This window comes from Thunnus albacares, chromosome 13 (assembly GCF_914725855.1).
Source record: "Thunnus albacares chromosome 13, fThuAlb1.1, whole genome shotgun sequence".
Classification (NCBI taxonomy): Eukaryota; Metazoa; Chordata; class Actinopteri; order Scombriformes; family Scombridae; genus Thunnus; species Thunnus albacares.
The window spans coordinates 20,451,956-20,473,760 of record NC_058118.1 but is presented as its reverse complement, the minus strand read 5'-3'; the positions used below and the strand labels follow the sequence as shown (position 1 = coordinate 20,473,760).

Here is a 21,805-nt window from a genome sequence, read left to right as displayed (position 1 = left end):
AAGTTACCTAAATGGACTGGATGAGCAAATTATGACTCATCAAATATTATTAGATAATGATGAGTGATAATAACTTTTTACATTTGTCATCATGTAGAGAAAATGCTATGTATGCACATTTAGACACTTTTAACCATATGTCTACTAAAATATGAGATTAGGCTTTGAACAAATATCTTTAAATGATTCACAACTAGCTTCATCCTCCTCTCAGCTACTGTAGGATTGCGCCTGCTGTTGTTACAAAGAGATAAGATGTCCCCTGAACGGCACTCACCTCTTTGTAAGACATCCATTTGTAAGGCTGGTTGGGGAGTCGCGAGCCTAAGCAAGGTCCATCACCTATTGAACACACAGTCAGACATCAAGTTTTAGCAGTCATGGAAGATGTATTCACATTATTTACTTGACTAAAAGTAGCAATACCACATCATAAAAATAATCGATTACAAGTAAAAGTCCTGCTTTCAAAAATGTACTAAAAGCTAAGGAGTAAGTATTAAAAGTAAAAGTACTCATTATGCAGAATGCCACCTGTCAGCGTTATATTATTGGATCATATTATAATATGTGAGTGGTACCTTAATGTTGTGTTGGAGCTAATTTTAATAGCTTCTTATGTTGGGTAGTTTAATCTAAAACAACACATCATATTTTATATACTGATGATATGTCTTGTATGCCACATCTGAAAAGTAACTAGCCGTGAAATAAATGTAGTGGAGTAAAAAGTATAAAGTTACATCAAATAGAAATACTCAAGTTAAGTAGTAAAGTACCTCAAAACTGTACTTAAATGCAATACTTGCATAAATGTACTTAGTTACTTCCCACCACAGAGTGTTACTGTCTGAAAAAAACATTATAAAACCTTTATTATACTTTAAAATGTGTGACCAAGACACTGTTAGCCCACAATCTTAGACATGATGGTGATTGTAAACAGATTAGGGTCACACTATGTAACCTTAGAACCGTGGTGTACTAGACAGCTGGGAGTAACATTTCAACACGTCATCATTTTGACCAAAATACAACAGTAATTATTTGGCTAGCACTCAACCTTTCCCCAAGGTGAAATTTGTAAAATGCAGAACACAGATTTGAACATAAAGCATAATAAATACATTAAATATATTAAAAAACATGTAAATGCATACTAAAAATCCTGAACAAGCTCACATTATAAATATATCAGTGAACATAAAACTTCCAGCCATCATCCTCTAACCACCATTAACAATTTTACATGGAAAACTGATCATCCACTGACTCATCTTGAGCACATGTAGATACTGTGAGAGAGAAAATAATTTCTCATGAAAAAAGACCCAGCCTTTAGTGGAACCAGACTTTCACTTTTTTAATTTAACAACCACAACTCCAAAATCTTATCCTTTCAAGACATGTTTTAAAATACACACACATATATATGTATATATATATATATATGTATATATACTAATTCTCCTTCATTGAAAAACCTGAATCTATGAATTAGCCATTGCTGTATATTTCAAAAGTTTAACACAAGATGTCTCTTACTTTTTGGTAAAGTCCATTTTCAGAGTATATGTGCTGAAAGCCTCGAATTTACACACCACACTTGTATAAGTTATACGTAAAAATTCTGTAAGCAGGTTGGACCAGGACTGGCTTCCAAACTAGCTGTGATGTCACAAGTCATGCTCATATACATGCACGCAACTTAAACTCAGATTTAAAGAGAGCACAGAGGAACTTCCTTCCTTCAGTAGATGAATGTGAAAACAGCCTTCTAGTGTCTAACAACAGTGGAATAACAACAAGCAAAAGACATTTTTGAGCGGAGGGGGACTTGATGATGAGGTTTTCACATTTCACTACAATATAGTATACTATAACATATTTATCGCACATCTGTATTCATAGTCCTTGTAATGGTATATTAACTGTTGTTATTTTATCAATTTTACATTAACCTTTTGATCACATCACCTTTCTTGATCCTTGATTATACTTTAGATGTATCTATTTTATTATAAATCTATGTATATTGTACATTGTAACTCTATGTACTGATGCTGTCTTGGCCAGGATACTCCTGTTAAAAAAAATAAATCTCAGCTAGGAACTTTAGTGGTTAAATAAAATAATATGCAGTTCAGTATAATAATACATAAAATAAATTTAGAATATGGTCATATATCAGCTAGACCAATGTCAAAAACATCTATATATTTTGAAAGACAGTTGGGATTCAGCTATCCAAATGCATGAGTCAGATTGTCTGTATGTACTGTATATTTGTGAGTAAACATTAAATAGTGTTTATTTTTCACACCACACATCCTACCCACCAGATATGTGGAGGCCTCTCTGGAAGACCTCGTACATGGTCTTGGCGTCGTCATGGTAATGAGTCAGCAGTTTGGAACTGTCGCCCATCATGGACCTGCGACCTCCATCTTCATGCTGACACAAAGAGATAGAGATAGAGAGAGAGAGAGAGTGTGAGAACACTTTTTCTCTTAATACTCTGGGGGCGTTACTATCAAACTGAAGTAGAAAGTATGCAAACTAACTAAATATATAAATAAAAACAAGATCACAAGATGTACTGTAGTTTGTGTCTACAATCGTCAGACACACAGTTGTCTCAATCTATTAGACTGTAGTGTCACTACGTCAGAGACCTCAGTTTACCAAAGAAAAACCTCATAGCCACAAAAAGCCCTTCAGAGGAGTTTCACATTTACTACAAACACAGCCAGCCTCTCGTGCCAGTGAGTGGGCACAGCGTTGTGGTGTGTGTATATGAAAAACAATTTATGTTTGGTTTGGTTTGATTGGTATGGTGGTTAAGATAAACCAGGACTGGGGTGGAATCAAAGGCAGGTTGCTCCCACAGCTTGTGAGCATTAAATGAAGTCAAAACACGTTTGGATGCACAGGGAAAGGTTTAATAGTGGCTTTGTATTTTTATTAATTATGTAACTTTGATTCAAGCATAATGCAACCCAACAATGTATTATTATTATTATTAACAATGAAAGATTTCTGAATAAATTGTAAGTACACAAAACAGCATTGCTCTGACAGTTCTTTTAATACAACTGCTTCAATCACTTTCTTATACACATACACAGTCTGTGTAGCGTGTATTACCGTGAATTGTCCAAGAATGTGCTTTTGTGTGTTTTATAAAGTCAGAAATTCTTCTACTCTTGATTTTATTGAATAAATCAAATTGAAACTAAATAATGTTTGTGTCCATGTTTCTGAGAATAACCATGAATATTCATATGCATAAGTGTGCTTCCAATAACGAGGCTACACACCTGCAGTTGTGTATGTGTTTAAGGTATGTATCTACAAAAGTGAGATTGTCCATTAGTTTATGGTGAGTAAATCAGTGTCGATGAGAGTGTATTTGTAAATCATCATGTATGTGGGTTTGAGTGAATCTAAATGTCAGCATATGTGAATGAGACTGCATCTATGAAGTTTTTTCTGCATTGGAGTGTCTGCCCGTCTTACCGGCACTTCCTCAGATTGGTGGAGCAGGCTGCAGGGTGGTTTGACTGGGCGGGGTCTGGTGGCCAGCCAGTACGCCAGCACGGCGGTCAGAGCGCCGATGCCCACCAGCGTGGAGGTCGGCAAGGAGCGGAAGAACTGGCCGAGCTCGTCCATCTCCGGTATCCTCAGGCCGCTCATCATCTCCTGGGCCTGCATCTTCTCCATCAGGGTGGAACTCAACTCTGCAGGAAGGAGGACGCTCATTGATTTATGATTTCTAACAAAGATTTGGCACTTTTTTGTGTGTCATGAGATCCTAAAATGTGAATATTGTTTTGACACTGTGGAAAAAATATTTAATGTATTTCTGAAACACAAAAAGTAGAAATTCTTTACAAATTATAGCCACGTTTTATTTTCATTATTAAACAAAACCCCATTTTGAACATTTATTTGCTTCGGGAAGAGTTTCAAAATCAATATCTGGTGCAATAATTGTGATTTTATGTTTTTTGATGGATCTTTTCTTAGCATGATCAATCAACACCAAATCAATACCTTATTCAACTGAATTGGGTGTGTTGGGGGGAATGGCTTATTGGTTTGTTTACCGCTGCCACCAAAAAATAGAAATAATCTGAAAAACATGTTGATTATTGAATTCTAAATACATTAAATTCTGGTCATTTTACAGTGTCCAATTTTTCTGATTTTTGCAGTGCAGGAGGAAACCCGCACATGTAATCTCCACACAGTGTATTCAAAGAAAGAAAGTGGCATTTTGGAGCTTCAAAGACAAAAAGAAGAAGAGGGATTGAAACAGACAAAACCACTGTCTGGCACATAAACAGTGGACTGCCACAGTAAGCATAAAATTAACCAAAGTCGAAACACCAACAGTCCACATAATTACTAGTTGAAAGAACAGGATGTTTCACTTCCATAGCCAATAAGCTCTGAATCCAAACCAAAACATCAAAGACCTGCAGAATATTTGCCATGAAACTCTCCTCTTCCTCTATTCAGTGTAATGTTTTGATGTGTTAGCAATTTATAGATGTTAAATAATAAAATTAAAGAACTAAAATGCAAGATTTCTGTGTTTAGTACACATTCTTGAACTGTATGTCAGATCATATTATCCCTCTATTATTATGTCACTGTGAGCTATCAACATGTTCCTCCACTCCCGCTGAATTCATGTTTACATACAGCAGTTTGGCAATTTATCAATTCAAAAAAATGAGACTGATTAAAGATAGCATAGGGAAAAGCATGTGGGACTTTCTAAAAACAGGCAACTCAAAATAATATATAAATAAATGAATGAGTCAGACATCACAAAAACATTTCACATGACATGCACCTGACTTTTGAGAACTAAAGCTGTTGCTCAGGATGGAAGTGGTAAGATAAGTTCGTTACCACTTCCACATATGTGAGCGGGCTTGCCCAGATACACACAAACACGTTTACCACTACCTAAATCTGTCAATTTATTTTCTCAGCGTTGGGTTGTAACAAGTGTTTTATTAAAACATTTGACCTCACATCTCCCCCACTCAGATCCTGTGAGCTGAAACACGTCTTTTATGTTTCATTAAAAGCAGTGTGATGAATGAGGGGGTCTTCCCCCGCATTCTTACTCTTACTGTAAAAGCAGCTCAGAATAAATAATCTACACTAAAACACTGAGAGGTGGTGGGACTGGAAAGTAGATAAAACACACACACACAACCACACACGACAAGCGTAAGGCTCATTACGGCTCAGCCCCCATCACACACACACTCACACAAATCGTGAGATACATAATTTATCTGAGGGGGAGGCTGGCTGCAGCGCTGACTGGAGGGTTTCCTTCCCTCCCCTGGGGAATGAGTCAGAGACAGCACCACCTGACTGAACGAATAGCGTCGGGGCACTGCTGCAGCCCACGGCCAATCAGAATCACTTCCTGTGTGTTCGTTCACTGTCTATCTCTCTCCCCCACGCATGTATATGTACAGAGCTGCAACGGACAGTGAAAATGATCAGTATAAATATCTGAGGCTGTGGGAACATTGACTTCCTCATTCACTTGTTCTGTTTTTAGTAGAACCACTATTTTTTTCTCAGTTTACTAAAGGGAAGCTGAATCTTTGTGTCATACATGTCTGTGAAGATTCTCAGCCATCCAGATCAACCAAGTCCAGCTGCCCTCATTGATTCAACCCACCTTTGACTTATGTCATACATGAACCCACACTGTGGTGTGACCACGCCTCAGGCAGGAAGCCAGATGCATGACTTTCTTACACCTTTAAAATGGAACAAAATGAATAAAGTCACACACCTAGTGTCTTTCTGACTGACTAAATCTAATGTAGATGATTTATAAGTGAGTTGTATGAAGGTCTATAAGCAGGATCATAGCCTGGATTTTAGAAATATTGAAATCATGAGTCCTGCCCCCATTTCTCCCAGAAAATTTAGACCAGTAAAGTCTACAAATGTTTCAATTATATGAAAATCTTAACATTTTATTCATTCAGTTAACCGTTCAACCATATTGTCTGTACTTTGTATAATTTACCAACATGAATGTATGCTGCAAATGCTGTAAATGATGTTTCAAATCCTTTTCCACGCTGCCAGGTTCTAGTTAAGGAATTGTGAACATTTTATCTACTTCTTTATTGGCCTAAAGTGGTCAAATTTGAATATGTTGAGTTTGAAACAAGACTAGGTCAAAACCTGATATATGGCTGGGCTGTGTATGAAATGCTAAAGGGTTTTTAATTTGAAACGGCTTTGGCTGAAGCCAATTTCGCATCGGGCCTTTCTCAATACCAAGTATACCAAGTTCAGACTTGCATACTTGCTAGTTGCTCAGGAGTACAAACGTCTGAGGACGGGAGGAGGCAGTACAATCATTCTGCAATTACAACAGCAGTGTACTTGTTGACAGCAGCGGCTCAGCTTCAACACAACTACCTGACTGTAATGTGACAAAACAATCTCAATTCAAAGCTCCACTAACACTATTTTTCTCACAAAAAAATAACCTTATTAACACAGAGATGCAGTAAATCATGTTATTCAGTCTGTAACATAGCTATAATATAAACCCAAACAGTTATGTAGCTTAATAAAATAAAACAAAATTTAATATAGAATGATCTGTTCATTTTAATACATTTATATTTATTGAAATGTGGTGATATCTTTACATATAGAGCCGCAGAGGCAAAGCTGTTCTGTGCAGTAAAAACATGAAGCTTCACTTTACATTCAGACAAACTAATGTGGCAGCTACAATTGTTAGATTTCATCTGTGAGGCCAACATTTATCTTCCAAAAGGAATTATATCATATATCAAAATGCTATGGAGACATTAGAGCCACCGGTAAATCACCAGGAGTCAGTCTGTCAGTGGCTGGGATGACTGGCTGGTCTCAACCAGCCAGCTGCTCCTCACATCTCCAAAAATGTCAGAGCAAATTTCCAAATAGGCGTTATTTGGATAAACTGACCACATATTGGGAACCTAAATGGTTATTTTCTTGCCTGAAAAACTATTAAAACTTAATAAAGTGACATTTTAATAGTCGTACAGTGAAAATTACAACAGCTTAATCTCTGCCATCACTGCCGGTTGGTGTGAAACACATTCTGGGATACTTAGCTTCATCACTCAATCACTCAGTCATTTATAAGGCAGGCCCCACTGTTGCGTCCAGCCAAAAATAATGTAATCAGCCCATAAAATATGATTTATTTTAAAAAAAGTGTTAGTTTTTGATAATATTAGTCTCTAATATCTATTTTTAAGGTATTTTAATATGACTTTAATGTGATAATCCACTTGGTGCTACAGCTTTGCACAATATTTAGGATATTAAACAAATGCTGCCAGTGCTTGCAGATCATAGTTGAGAAACACAAGCTGGGTGGTCACAACACATTTTTATGATTACTGTTCATCATAAACAAGAATTATTCCTGTTGACAGCTACAGTTGGGTGCCAATGCACTTTGGAGTATTTCATAGATCAGAATAGGAACTTCTGAAACTAAATATTTTGTTACAACTTGAAGGAGTCAACTACAACACTGGCAAAAATAAAACATAAAAATATTTTTACAAAGAGCTTTATAGTTTTAAACCTAGATATTTTACTTTTTGACATTCATTAATACCAGCTCACACATCTCATCTCATCTCCCCCTATGCTCACATGTTTTAGTTTCCACATGACAAACACAGGAAAACACACACATGTGGTCAGCAGTCATCATTTACAGTCATTTGTAAAGCAGCACTGACATATGACATCACATCTGCATAGTGTACTACAGCTATCCGTCATCGCCCCTGTTGCTTTGATTCAAGTCAAAAGCACAATACCTTAAACTGCTCTACAGTGAATTTCCTGATGCTGCTTTCCCAAACTCTACTTTAGCTTGAATCCTCTACCACAGCATGATAGATCCCTCTGAAAACAGTACAGCACCTCTGACACCACATGACTGTACTTCTCTCTTTTTTTTTTTTTTTTTTTAACTGTATGAATCAAATATTTCCTCTTTTTCTGTTGTCCCTTTTTTTCTCTGCAGTTCCAGTAATCTTGACGGGGAATTTGAACTGCGCAAGTGCTGGGAAATGTTGAGTGTGGTGATTGGTAAGATAGATCATAAATGGTGATGAAATGAACTAAATAACATTGCTCACTGGAATCCATATGGATGTTGAAGCAATTACAATGTCAAAGTTAATTCTGGGATAAAATGTCCTGCCCTGGTAAGGACACGGAGTGGCCCACTGTGCACTGCTGGAGTCTGTCCGACAGTTAGACTTAATTACTGTAAAGACCTGACAAAATGAAAAACATAATCTGGCACACATTCAGGTGTTCGGGAATGGACTGGTAACTCTGAGAAAGTGCAGACATCTTATTGACCTCAACATATAAAAAGTGAAGTTTAAAATGAAAAATATAGAAAGAAATTGGGAATGGAAAATAGAACGCTCTTAGATTTAACTCAAGTCAGCATCCTGTGAATCCCATAATTTAATTGAGATGTGTTTAGTAAAAACTACAGCTAAAGTTTAAATTTGTCTTAGCTGAAAACCAGCTCTCCTGAACAGAACAAGTTTGTTTTCCCATCACACACACTTTATTTTCCACACTCAATACAGTATTCCCTACATCTAGTTTTGTATTCTTCCATCTGCAGTACAGCTGATGTGTCTGAACAGTTCTGACGGGAAGATCAATGAAAAAGCACCAGCCAGGCAGGGAGCACAACACACACATAGACACACACATACTGTAGCTTCCACTGATGGAGAAGCTCCTTTCCATGTAGCCGTGCCAACAGGACATGAACAACTGAACTGTTTCATAAAACAAACAAAAATGCTGCTATCAAACACAACAACAAACAGCAACAACAACAACAAAATTAGCATGTTTACCACCTCTCGTGCAGAAACAGCCTGACCTGTTCTACAACTGTGGGGCAATAGATTTCATTTCACAAGTGATCTGATTATATTGATATCTTATCTGATTGCATTGATATCGGACATAATCAGTACTGTAAGTGATTTGTTCATTTTTAACTGGGGGGGGGGGGGGTGGCCCAATGGGAGATTTAGGGTTAGGATTATCATATAGGCCCAGCTCAATTCTTGATATTATAATTGCGATCATAATCTCGATTTAATACAACTGCTGTTAGGCTAAATACATATTTTGTGTAGACCTATTGTTTTACTGGATGTGGACATTAAGAATTTTAATTATCTTTTTTAAAATTTTTTAAAACACACTAAAGTTTTGGCGGTATAAACTTTGCCTTGAATTATACAACTGAAGCAGCTGAGCACAGTGCGGTAAGTGCAGGTTCATTTCCTCCATTACATTACCTTCTCCACTCCCAGGTTACACCAAACATCTATAGTAAAAACTATATCTGTAGTCATGTCTCCTCTAAAATATTTTGTTACACAGGTGGCTTGGTCTGGGGGTGTATTTTCAGCAGCACAGATACTGTTGAATGATCATAGAAATATTATAGGAATACTAAAGGCAGCAGTGTGTCTCTATGATCCTTTTGCTCTTCTGCAACTTCTAGTTGCTACTTATCACTTTGATCATGAAGGTGTGAAAGTGACACTACTCTATGGAGTGTATAGGCTACAATATAGTATAGAATTGAGTATTTACAGCAAATAGTTTAGAGAATATTATAGATCCAAGATGAAACTGACAGAAGGGTGGGACTGAGAGAAAAAGGCGGAATTACAAATCCGTCTGCTATTTCAGCACCACGGACAGTGCCATGGATTTATCAATACACAGCACAGTTAGGCTACTGATATTTCAGAGCCGTGGTCGGGCCCTAGATTCTATCTTGCACAAACCTCAGTCAGATAAAGGATCAATGAGTCAACCCCTCTGCTCCTGCACTTTCTCCGCTACTGGGGGATGGCAAGTTAACAAGGGAGATGCATTTTGGTCATTTTGCTAACAGGGGGGAAAGTACCCCCATACTTTGCTTCATCACTTCATGATTGCTTTTCAGATTATTTTGAGGGTTTTATGTTTAAAAGAAATATTCTGAGACTATAGACCAAAAGCTAATTATGAAAATCATTAACCCAGTGGACGGTCTTTGATTAGAGGTCAGGGCCTGCATACTTGATTGATGTTATAAACCCTTATGCATCACTGTAGGAATATGCAGATCAGTTGGCTGCTTGGATGACATAAATGTAGCGTATCTCGCTGCATGTGCTTTGTGTCATGTTCAGTGGATAACGTAGCTTGGCCGCAATGATGACAGAGCCGCAGTAGATTAGTCAGTGTTTGAAAAGAGGGGCAGAGAAGGGGAAACAGCCCTCGACCAGCTCTAAATATAGACAGACTCCATAACCTACTGACACAACTGTGCCAAACGCTGGAATAGAGGAGACTGGAGAGAGAGTGCAGCTGGTTATGAAAGCATTACTGTACACTGGGGGTGTAATGATTCTTCAAATCCACAGTTCTGTTCAGACCACGATTTTTGAGCAATGGTTCGGTTCATACCTCAAAATTTTTGGGTTATATTAAATCGACTACAATGTGGAATGTGCAACATTGAAGTACACTATGAAGGTAGATTAACTTTATAAATTAACTTCACATAAATTAATTAAGTGAACAAAAATAGGTAAAAAAATAATTTTGCTAAGGACCAGTCTACATATTAACTAAGTAAACATAATTACCGTATGTCCCCTAATAGTGGCTGGTGCCTACATCGATAGCAGCAGGTTGGGGGGGAGATTGGAGATGAAACTGCATCCTGAGACCGTGGACGTTTGTGTTGCAGTTTCAGTCTAGGTTTCAGAAATGTTACACCCCTACTGCGCGCGCACGCACACACACACACACACACACACACACACACACACACACACACACGCGCGCGCACACACACACACACACACACATACACACATACACACCAATATATATCAATAATAATAATAATACCATAAATACTAATAATAAAGCTAATAAGAGCAATAACTAAATATACAAAATTTTGTTGTACAAATGAATAACTCCAAGCAGATTGTAAAAACAACAAAAATTACTTACAAAAACTGTTGTATTCATATTGTGATACTGTTTTCTCAGAAGTCACCCAGCCCGTATACTAATAATACAACTATTACCAATACAATAAGGTCAAATAAAGTTCAAACAAAAATGTGTCAAATATGTCATCAGTCTGAACGTAGGACTAGAAACATTTATTTTAGCTAACGGTGGATGCTCTGACTGAAAGTGGCTTCTTAAAACAGAAGCTTTTCTCTGCTTAAGGGCAAAATATTGAGATATAGTTGGAGAAATTTAGCTTAACTTAACCTTGCTGGAGAAAAAAAAAGTTCATTTTTGACATTTCAATGTTTCAAATCTGGTTCTTTGAGTCTGTAACACCCTTATTTTTTATTGAATATTACTGATATGATCTGTTCAAGTGTCTTCTGTGTGTAAGGCCTGAGAGAATACAGTATATAACATGTAAAATGAGATGTCATCTTACTTGGATTAGATGTAATTTTGTAACAAAATCTATTTATATCTTGCTTGTCTCTGCATAGTGATGTTAAATGCTGCGAGACATTCAAATTTGATAGGCTGAGGTGGACTTATCTGGAAATATTCCTCATCTTCTGATTGATAAATGGAGACTCACTCCTGGCACCTGTCTGTGGAGCCTGCAGGGTTAAATGAACCATTGAATGCCACAGCACAGACATGCTTGCCCGCCACATTTTCCTGCCCTGTAATAGCCCTACAGCAGCAAGAGACCCACAGTCTGCCAGACACTTAATTGGCCTCCAGGAGAGATCCAAACATATAACTGCCCGTCATTGTTTTTTCACTCTCTTTGTTCTGCCCTCGTCTGCATTTTTCCTGCTCGACACTTGTTTGACTGCCAATAAAGATAAAGGAAAAATGTTATATAAAAGATAACACAAGAGGACAAGACAGAGCAGGAAATCTTCACAGCAGAATCTGACCTATGCAGATTTTAACATGCACAGCGTCCCCTGATTACTCACTTAAACCTCAACTGTACTGTTACTGAAAATGTTCCCTCTTAAAAGGTGATGTCAGACTGTAGCGAGACAGTGCAGTGTTGAGTGCTGGGTGGGAGGCAGTGAAAGGTCTTAAGAATCAATTACTCCTCCACTATACACAATGGCTGTGTCCCATTCAGGGGCTGATTCCTTCAAAGTATGTATTAACAGACTGAAAATGCCATAATGAGACGAAAAGCCTGTCAGATGCGAGTGGCTCCTTCAAGAAATGCCGTCTTCTCTTTCTATAATAAGGATGACAGCCAGTGTATCCTTCACTCAAGGTGACTCTGAGGTGAATTCTCTGTACTCATTGGGGGGGGGGGGGGGGGGGGGGGGGGGGGGGGGGGCCCATGTACAGTATGCACACAACCCCTACAATTGGGCACAGATTAAATGTCTCTAGGCCTGTCCCAGTCAAGCGGCAACAACCACAGCTTGAGGCTGAAGCCAATGCGGAAGCACCTTAAAGTGCAATGCCAATAACGGCCCCCTAGATGCTGGCACCTAAAAATCCCTGGCTCCCACCAACTCACATTCAAACAGTGTAAACTTCTCTTTAAATCAATCATTTATTTCACAGTCATTACAGTCTCAACTGCTAAATGGTCATTTTGGAAATTATTGCTCTGTTAATAATATTTGAAGACTTATAGTAAGCTTTGATCTCTGCCGTGTGGGCATTGATTGATAGTTGTGATTGACAGTTTGCTTGCCTGCTGCTCTCCCCAGCTCCAGGACTGGCACTGAATTGGACTGTCGGCTCCAATGCAAACCAATGGGTGACATCACAGCTCGCTACATCCATCTTTATATACAGTCTATGGTCACATCATTCTTAGAATTAATATCCACAAAAAACAAATTTCATCATGTGTTTTCTGTTACAGACAAGTTTTGTTTTTGATAGAACAAAGTTCATACAAATGTGAGAATAGAAAACTGATCTATATCATAGTTGAGATGAGGCCACATGCTTAAATTTGTATGATAATTTGCATGATTACTATGGGTAAACAGGGTAATTTGCCCAGCTGTTTCAACCTTCTCCCCCACTACAACCTATGGCACTGTTTGGTGTCCAACTGTCTGTCCTGTAGTAACCTAAATAACACGCTACAGGGACACAAATACACAAAGTTCATTCCTGTTGCCCTCCACAAAGATTGTTGCTACAGCTGGTGGGACAGAAGAACAGCAGGACAGCTGCATCCCCATCAGCAACAACAATGACCTTGATCAGCTTGTGCACTCAAAGACCTCTCTGTTTAATTTGTGAGATGAAGAGTACATCACACCATGAATATCGAGTTATCTTCATCATCCCTGCAGGGCGAATTGTGTTGCATTTACAGTGCGGGCATTTAGCTGATGTAAACGTATGCAGAGAGAAAGAATGCGCAGGTTGCTCATTCAAGGATGAAGGACTGTTGATGTGCACACAAGCATCAGTCTCACTGTTTATTGGACAATCCCTTGAACTATTCCAATAAACAATCCAATAAAATAAAAAAAGCATAAATTTACCTGAGTGAAGTTTGGGACAGGAACAGGAAGTGGATCCGAGTGCTTCAGTGTAATCTTGATCGCAATTAGAGCTGCAGCGATTAGTCGATTAATTGATTAGTCAATTTAGGAAATGAATCGGCAACTAGTTTGATAATCATTTTAGTCATTTTTAAGCAGAAATTCCAAATATTCAGTTATTGCAGCTTCTCTGATGTGAGAATTTGAAGCTTTTCTGTGTCAACTGAGGAAAGTCCAGCCATCGATGAAGACCAAGAGTGCATTTGAAAGCTAGTGGATAACACTAGTGGACCTTGAGCTAAGTTTGTTTGGTCAAACTGTAATAGAAAAGCCAACTTTGTTCAAATTCTTCAACAGAGCGATACATTTTACTGCTACAAACATTAACATCTAATTTTGTTCCACAAAGTTTTGATAACTGCAGTCGTCTCTTCACATTTATCATGCGTCTAACTTCCTCATCACTGCTGTATTGACTGTTTGAGCCTGTGACATACATCAGTCAACTTCTCTTTTAACTGACGGTTTAGTTTAAAACATACTTTTTATTGATGATTTCCTGGGATTTCACTGAAAGATAATCAATCAGATTACAGTCATCTGCCTGTAAAGTTCTGAAAGATAACAGGGAAAGGGGATTGGTATAAGCTAACATGAGTTATGTCATGACAGCAACAGGCCTATTTCATCTGACAATGTAGAATCAAGACTTGGTGAAAAATGTTGACTGATGACTGAGTATTATGTTTTACAAAATTCAAAATCAAGCTTAGAGGGGACATTAATACATACACACTTGTCCGGAAATCCTGACAGATGTGCACAGTCAAACACTGTACAGACGGAACTTAATACCAACTATATCATATCAAAACAGAGCACATACTGTGCATGAACAGCTGGATTAAAAAATAAATAAACATATGGACTTTTTGTACATGCAAGAGGATGTCTGATGTGCTTCAACAGTCAACTGACCTTCACTTGATGCCTGAATGCATGAAGCATGTCTTAAATATTAAATGTTAAATATTTTAGGTATAAAATGAATCAGAACAAAGAAGTGAAATCTTTACAGCTGTAAATATCTACTCAAAAGCCTGCATTTGCTTGAATTAGTGCAAGATGGATTATGCAGTATGTATGAGTTGAACTACACTATATGAATTTGAGGATCAGCTCACACAAAAGGCTAAAAATGCATTTGGATATATTGAGGTGTAAAATTTCTACCAAAGCATTTGATTTAACCATGACGCTTGACTTAAAGATGAATTACAAGGAGCAAAATTATCATTCATTTCCAGCTGTATCCACTCACATGAAAAGCTCCTGAAAAGACAACATTTTGGGAAGGAAAAGAAATTCAACTAACTTCATACATGCTACATTAACATTCCCAAAAACACTTTAGATAAGTGCCTCTGAATAGTCACTTCCCATAACACTTGTGAAAGGTTGGACAAACACACCACCATAAATACTACAGAGTCCCCATGCACTTATTCAGTCAGTATCAATAAAAGATAACAAGAGGACAACTTAACAGAATACAGATTTTAGCTACAGGGACGTGTTTAATGCTGCATCTCCTAATCTGTCATTGGTGTAAGAGGAAAATCTTTCTCTTCCTTTCTCAGGAAGTTTCCACTTAGCAAAGTACTGCAAGCTATGCAGCGCTGAGGGCTTGTGAATGGGCCAGCTAGACTTCCTTTGACCCTAGAGGCTTAAAGCAGAGGAAACGCAAACCCTACATCCTTAAGTCCCGCCCCATCGGCCCATATGAGGGCCGTCACCAATAATTAGAGTCCAGCGTGGGGAGATTACAGCCTATTAACACAGAGACAGATGACCAGTAGTAACCTCACTACTGCACTCTATTTAAAGACGTCCTGCTCGGCTTTCTCTTATTATTTAAATGCTTTTTTTCAAAATATTGCAACATCACTCACCTCAATGCATTGCATCTTTCTTTTTGTTCTTGCTTTTCTTTTTTTTTAACCATCAATGCTTAATCATCCTTTGACAATGCCTACTCTTTCACTCACTCACTGTCTTTAACCACACATTCTTATCTCCTTCTTCCAGTTTTCTAACTGAGTCCACCCCCCTCCAGGAGTCAAAACCACCACTTCTTCTTGTCACTGTCACTCAGGGCACCATATAAAGACATCCTGTGCACATGAAACAGCCATTGACCCTCTGAACTGAGATGCAGCCCAACAGATGACTGCAACCATCATTCACACAATAGATAATGATACAAGCAACAGAAGAAAGATGTACTACATATACATATATGTGCAGTCTATAGCAAAAGTAAAGATATACGTACAGAGCAAGAAGAAAGTATAAAAATGGAAAAACACAAAGATGCAAATCAGACAAAAAAATTGAGATCTAAAGTGTAATTGCATTGCAGAAGGGCTAAAGCAGCTGTGGTCTAGGCAGTGGCACTTACAAAGGCGTCGGAGGCAGCCAGGCAGCCGGTGTGGTGTGATGTGTGTGAGTGTATGTGTGTGTGTGTATGTGTGTGTGGTGTGTTAAGGGGCCTCAGGCGGATATCACATCACCCTGTGCAAACTAGTGATTACCTTCCCATTGCCACCGGCGAGATTAAGCTGAGGTAAGCAAGAGGAGGGCAGCGAGATGCGTTTTGGCCTAGTTTGAGCCTGGCTGGCCTCCGTATCACACCACCCTCAGCTCAACAGACGCTGCGCTCTCTCACCACACCCACCCACCCACCCCTCCCTCCACCACTCTCTCTCTCTAGCTCTCTTTCTCTCTGACACCCTCCCCTACTTACACAGAGTGCTCGTCTTCACCTTCACTAAATGAGACACAGGCTGACATAGTAACACACAATATACACGCAAATGCAGACAAGCAAATGCAAATAAATATGTCTGATAACATAGTTGATATTTGCACATTTAAACAAATTACACACATCATCACTGAATGAGGCTCATCTCTGTTTAATTTGACTATCAAAGTGAAAGGGCAGGCCAGCCTATGTCTAGTAATCTAGGAGGTTAGGAGCCCAAATGGGCTGTAAGACATTTTTTCAGGATAATGAGATTATTTTATGGTAGAAAAGGAAATAAAAACACCTTTTTACTATGTAAATTCAATTTCAAGTATGTTTATTCTATGTTTATGTGAATGTGAAATACTGCAAATGTTGAGCCTTTGACTAACAGTTCAACCTCAAAGTGAAAACCACTTTTTTTAAGCTGTACACTTGTTAAACTGTAAACTGCACACTGGGCATGTGCATCCTGTTATGGGGTTTTTGTGGGTTAGGAGGTTCATTTTAGAGTTTTTGAGCCAAAAAGGTGGCCAATCATTGAGCTAAAGTCTACATAGTGAAAGTCTTCCTCCTTTACATGCTTAGTTTTTGAGGAATTAAGAGAAATAGCCAAGTTCTTACTTTGACGATGACTCATTTTTGAAATCCTCACACACTGAGGTTTTATGCTTAAACGAGGCTTCTTGAAGGGTGCCTTATTTCCATATAGGTTTATTGTATCGATGGGTTCATGTAACACAACTATAAATGCACAGCAAACAAATACAACATTGAATACTTGCTTGGAAGAAGAGAACTAGTTGCACACGTGACAAGCAGAAAGACCTGGTTCAGCACTTTAGGCTGAGCCATTACTGCCAAGTTTCCCACAATATGAAGAAGAGTATGCAATGAATGCTGAAACAGCAATGAGCCACTCAGAAGGAAGGCTGTGCACCTCAGACTGACTGATATTATTGATTACATTGGGACTGAGGCTTTAGAGTGGTGTTTATGTAAAATCAAAACCACCACCACCACCATTACCACAAGTCACCACCCTGATATATTGACTGCCAAATCTGACTAAAAAGGAATCAGACATGTGAGTGCAGGAATTTGTCTTGGTACAATACATACAACTTGCCTCATAAAGCCTAACATTCGTGCACAGTAGAAGATATTTATTAGGTAAGACTCAACACTCAACATTAATTCAATCACATTGTGCAGTCATGCAGTGTGCCTTTAATTTGCAGGTTTTCAACATCTCATAATCCCTCTGACTCCCACCTTCTGTTTTATTACAGTTTATATTTGGTTAAGATAGAAAAGAATGACAAAAGGGCAACAAGTCATATTTAAGAGACACACGGGTACATGCCATTACTGCTTTGTTAGGAATGGATCTTGTGTTATGTTAAACAGATAAGCTAACATCCGTAAATATTAAAACATCTCTGGTTTACAAACTATTTTCTGCAAAAGAGCGGGACAAAGCCAGTACCATCCTTTTAATTAAATATTGAGGAGGGAAAAAGAATAGGTTTACACACTGTGTAGGGCTGCACTATTTGGTGATTAAAATGAATTATTTATATTGTGGAGCAGCAGGGTGTTGGGATTTGATGACAGGTTAAAGGTGTCATGAGTGTCCCCTGGGGGCGGTCCTTTTTGGCTTCACTGTAGCATATATTTTTCATCCAAACAATTCAGTTTGTTTTAAACCATTTTGTCCCTCAGTTCGGATTGGCTGCCTTGGTAATTAAATATGCAACCCTGTAACAGCAAAATTTAATGTTACTGCTTATTGTTCACTTAGCAACCATGTTGTGCAGCCGGTTTTGAAGACCTGCACTCTTTGGCGGAGGAATAAACAATTACATGTGGGCCTTTAATGCATATAATCTGATCCATTTAAAATCCCTCACTACACTGTATTTTCTATGACACATTGCATAAAAACAATAGCCCCGCTGTTGCGCCGTACAACGTCTCTCATTCGGTCCTCAACGCTGTAAAACACAGCTTGTAATGGATTATATCTTTAAAAAATATATCCTCGTGCGTTTTAAAGACGACTAGAGGTCAACGAGCGTGTCTCTGGACAGTTTTGATGCCCCGTAAACCGCTCAGTAACCCGGGGTGGGGTTGTTTCAGTCAGAGCAGAGCATGCTGTGCTCTCAGGTTTGCAGGATTTCAGCACCCCTCTCTCGTGGACAGCTCCGCCCAATCAGCTGCGGCCATTCCAAGCGCGTCATCGTTCCTCATCCTCCTCATCCTCCCTCCCTCCATCACTGAGGCATGGTGGAGGACATCAACGACACAGACATAATGCTTGAGACTCACAACCGGCTTTCGAGTAAACTCATATGTGTTACTTCGCATAAAAGTGTATGAGATGGATGATTGTACAGCCAAATTTAGGTAGAAACACACACCTGAAGGTACTGAAAGAGGGATGTTATGAGATATCCGCTAATGACGTGTGTCCGGTTATAAGCACAATGTCATACGACCTTAGCAGCTGGCTGGCCTCAAATGCACACGTTTTATCCTGTTTGGCTTATAGTGAGTGCAGCCCTTTCTTTCTTGGATATTCAATACACATTTCCATAAAATTCAAATGACTGATCTGCAGAATGAGCCGCATATAGCAACACACTTGCATTCAGCCGCATGGCAGCCTGTCCACACCTCTGTACCTGATTGAAGGTAATGCAAACCTGAAAGCATCCTCGATGTTGGCCTAATAATCCAGGAGTGACATTTTTAAGCACTGTGGCTGAATCATTTTACTGCCTGCTTACACTGAGATGTTAGGCGTTTGTATCGAAGCTGGTTCATACACGTGTAAGTCTGAGAAAATGTTATAATGTTACCGGCGACAATATCGTGCAGGCAAAGCGCCAGCTGCAGCAATAAACTACAGATTAAAAACTCGACGATGGAGGTTCTGTAATAAAATAGAAACAGCACAACCTTTGGTAAATAAAAAAGCCGGTAATGAATGACACAATGCACCTCGGCCCCTACCAGACAGGTGCATCCGCCTATAGCCCGGGCCCGGTGCTAAATCAAAAAAAAATAAATGTAAAACACTGACGCATTTTCAAAACTCACCTAATATAATCCAGAGCGACCCAGACACCAAAACGAATGCGAGCATGTCTTTCTCATTGAGTCAGCTGTCCCGGTGCAGGAGCGGCTCAAAACTGCAGCATCGACTGCAGCAAGTCGCCCACAATCTGGGAGATTAAGAAGGGGAGGGGAGGGGGGACGACAATATATCTGAGGCACACCACAGTGGGAGAGCTGGGCAGGGGGCTGCGATGTCAAACCGGTTTACTGTGAAGCTTTCACCCGAAAAAAGAAAAAAAAAGGAATGTGTTGACTGAAGAAACAGACCCCGGTGGCCTATTGAAGCATCCTCCTCCTGCTGGATTTTCCACCTTCACCTAGTTGGCTGCTGCGCAATGGCAGACACCCCTGCTGAAATTAAAGGGCTACAGGTCGGACGGAAGATACGATTGACACTAAGGTTCATAGGGATGAAATGTTTATTATGGATGCAAATCATCAGATTTTCATGTCTGTTGTAAAATAATCATGAAAGTCTCTCAGCTTGTACCTAAAATCTATGCTAGATTTTTGGCGTTTAAAGGCATTATTTTTGATATAAAATTAGTAAATATGCAGACACATTAAATTAGAAAATTAATATCTATATCTTATTGATATTGTTTTCTTTTAATAGAAGTTATTTTGGTCCTTGCTACATCATACCATGTCCCTGCAGCTGAGCACAGCTTTGACACGGAGTAACTTTGCATCATGGTCACATGGTACAATAAGACACTCCCAATGAACTGAAGTAACCTTGAGAAAGGCTGACAAAGTGAGAGAGTGAGTGAGTGACAACATGAACCAGACACACGAAGGTTAAAAAAAAAATCTAAATTAACGTGCGATTTATTATTTTGGTTGTTTGATTTAAAATAGGAGCAGGGCAATCACTTTTTGGCTCAGTGGCACTTCAGTGTTTACATATGAAGGGATTGCATTTCCTATACTCCTTCAGACTGACATGTGAATGCATCACAGCTGTTTTTGGTCTTGACTGGCTCCTCTCACTGACTTGTATTTGGCCACTCTGTCTGTAACGAGCTAATATTGATGTCAGTTAATCCTTACATCCTGTTCAGGTCAACTTTGACCCATTTTTACATTCGACAGCAAAAACACCTGAAACACAGTTTTAGCGTGAAATTTTATGACTTTTCCTAAAGTGACCCTGAATACACAAACATTGAAATATTTTAATTTTAAAAAAAGATGGTTGTGCAGCTGATACACATTTTTGTACACAGAGGATGTTCCTGGTTAAATTTGACTCGTATTTATTGAGATATTCAAAAATCACCATTCAAAAATGTTGTTGCATTCTGCACATTCAATCACATTCATTCATTGAAATCATAATGGCCGTTATATTCTCCTGTTTTAGGTAACCGTCGTGGAAAATCTTCAGTTGGGCCAATAACTCTTCAGATTACTCACGAGTCAACACAAAACTCAAAAAAAAGAAAGAGAGAGACTCAAAAATACACTTGAAGCTGGTAGACTTCAATGTGAATAGGTTTACTGTGCATATAAAAAGATACAGAGCAAACCGTGGCCTAATATAAAATCATAAACCCTCATATTATATACTTTTCATAACCCTTCCTATTGTGGAGCATACTTTCTAGTCTCCACCTCATTTTTGATTATATCCAACCATCTGGTCATTATTTCTGAGTTCATAAGTGACCTTGACGCTTTGGTGATAATACAAGTGCAACTTATCTTAGAAATTATTGCCTCAGCTTCTTCCACCTTTTTCTCACACTAAAAACAGACCAGGCGGCCATTAATCATTTTACACAGGAAACCAAATTGGTATACCACAGATTAGCCTTCCTGCTAACTCCCTGGGAACTGTATCTTATTGGCATAATGTTATCTTTGCACTCTCACTGGCACATTCGTTTGATCATGGAAAGGCAGTTTTCCACCGCATAACAACTACAGGATTGCAAATGTTTTTTTCTCCATAAACAAATAGAGTAAAACCTAAAGAATACTTTCTCTGCTCTCTGAAAGCTTCATTAAGGATTAATCACCCATTTATTAATAACTGATGAGATATTTATGACTGGAAAACAGACTTGTGGTTCAAAATCTTGGCATAGAGACTAATTGTGAGGGGATACTGTGAAGGGTTAAACAAATCTTCATGTAGTTATTTGTAAAATCATCACATAAAGTTTTATTGTGATCTGAATTCTGAATCTTCCTGAATGCCCTATATTGTAAATTT

The 21,805-nt window shown here is 38.6% G+C and overlaps 1 protein-coding gene across 2 annotated transcripts in view; it reads right to left on the bottom strand.

Annotated features, from left to right (window-relative positions):
* acsl6 (acyl-CoA synthetase long chain family member 6) overlaps positions 1-19,938 on the bottom strand; it is a 38,555-nt gene extending 18,617 nt beyond the window's left edge. Inside the window, exons 1-4 of one of the 2 annotated variants that reach the window (XM_044371610.1) lie at positions 19,567-19,938; positions 3,520-3,740; positions 2,340-2,454; positions 278-342 (exon numbers count right to left, since the gene is read on the bottom strand). In XM_044371610.1, coding sequence (XP_044227545.1) covers positions 278-342; positions 2,340-2,454; positions 3,520-3,740; positions 19,567-19,612 — 447 coding nt within the window. In that variant the 5' untranslated portion in view covers positions 19,613-19,938. Of the gene's footprint in view, positions 1-277; positions 343-2,339; positions 2,455-3,519; positions 3,741-16,113; positions 16,222-19,566 lie in introns of those variants that run through there. The other variant, XM_044371611.1, reaches the window with a different exon arrangement.
* Between the last annotated feature and the right edge of the window lie 1,867 nt (positions 19,939-21,805).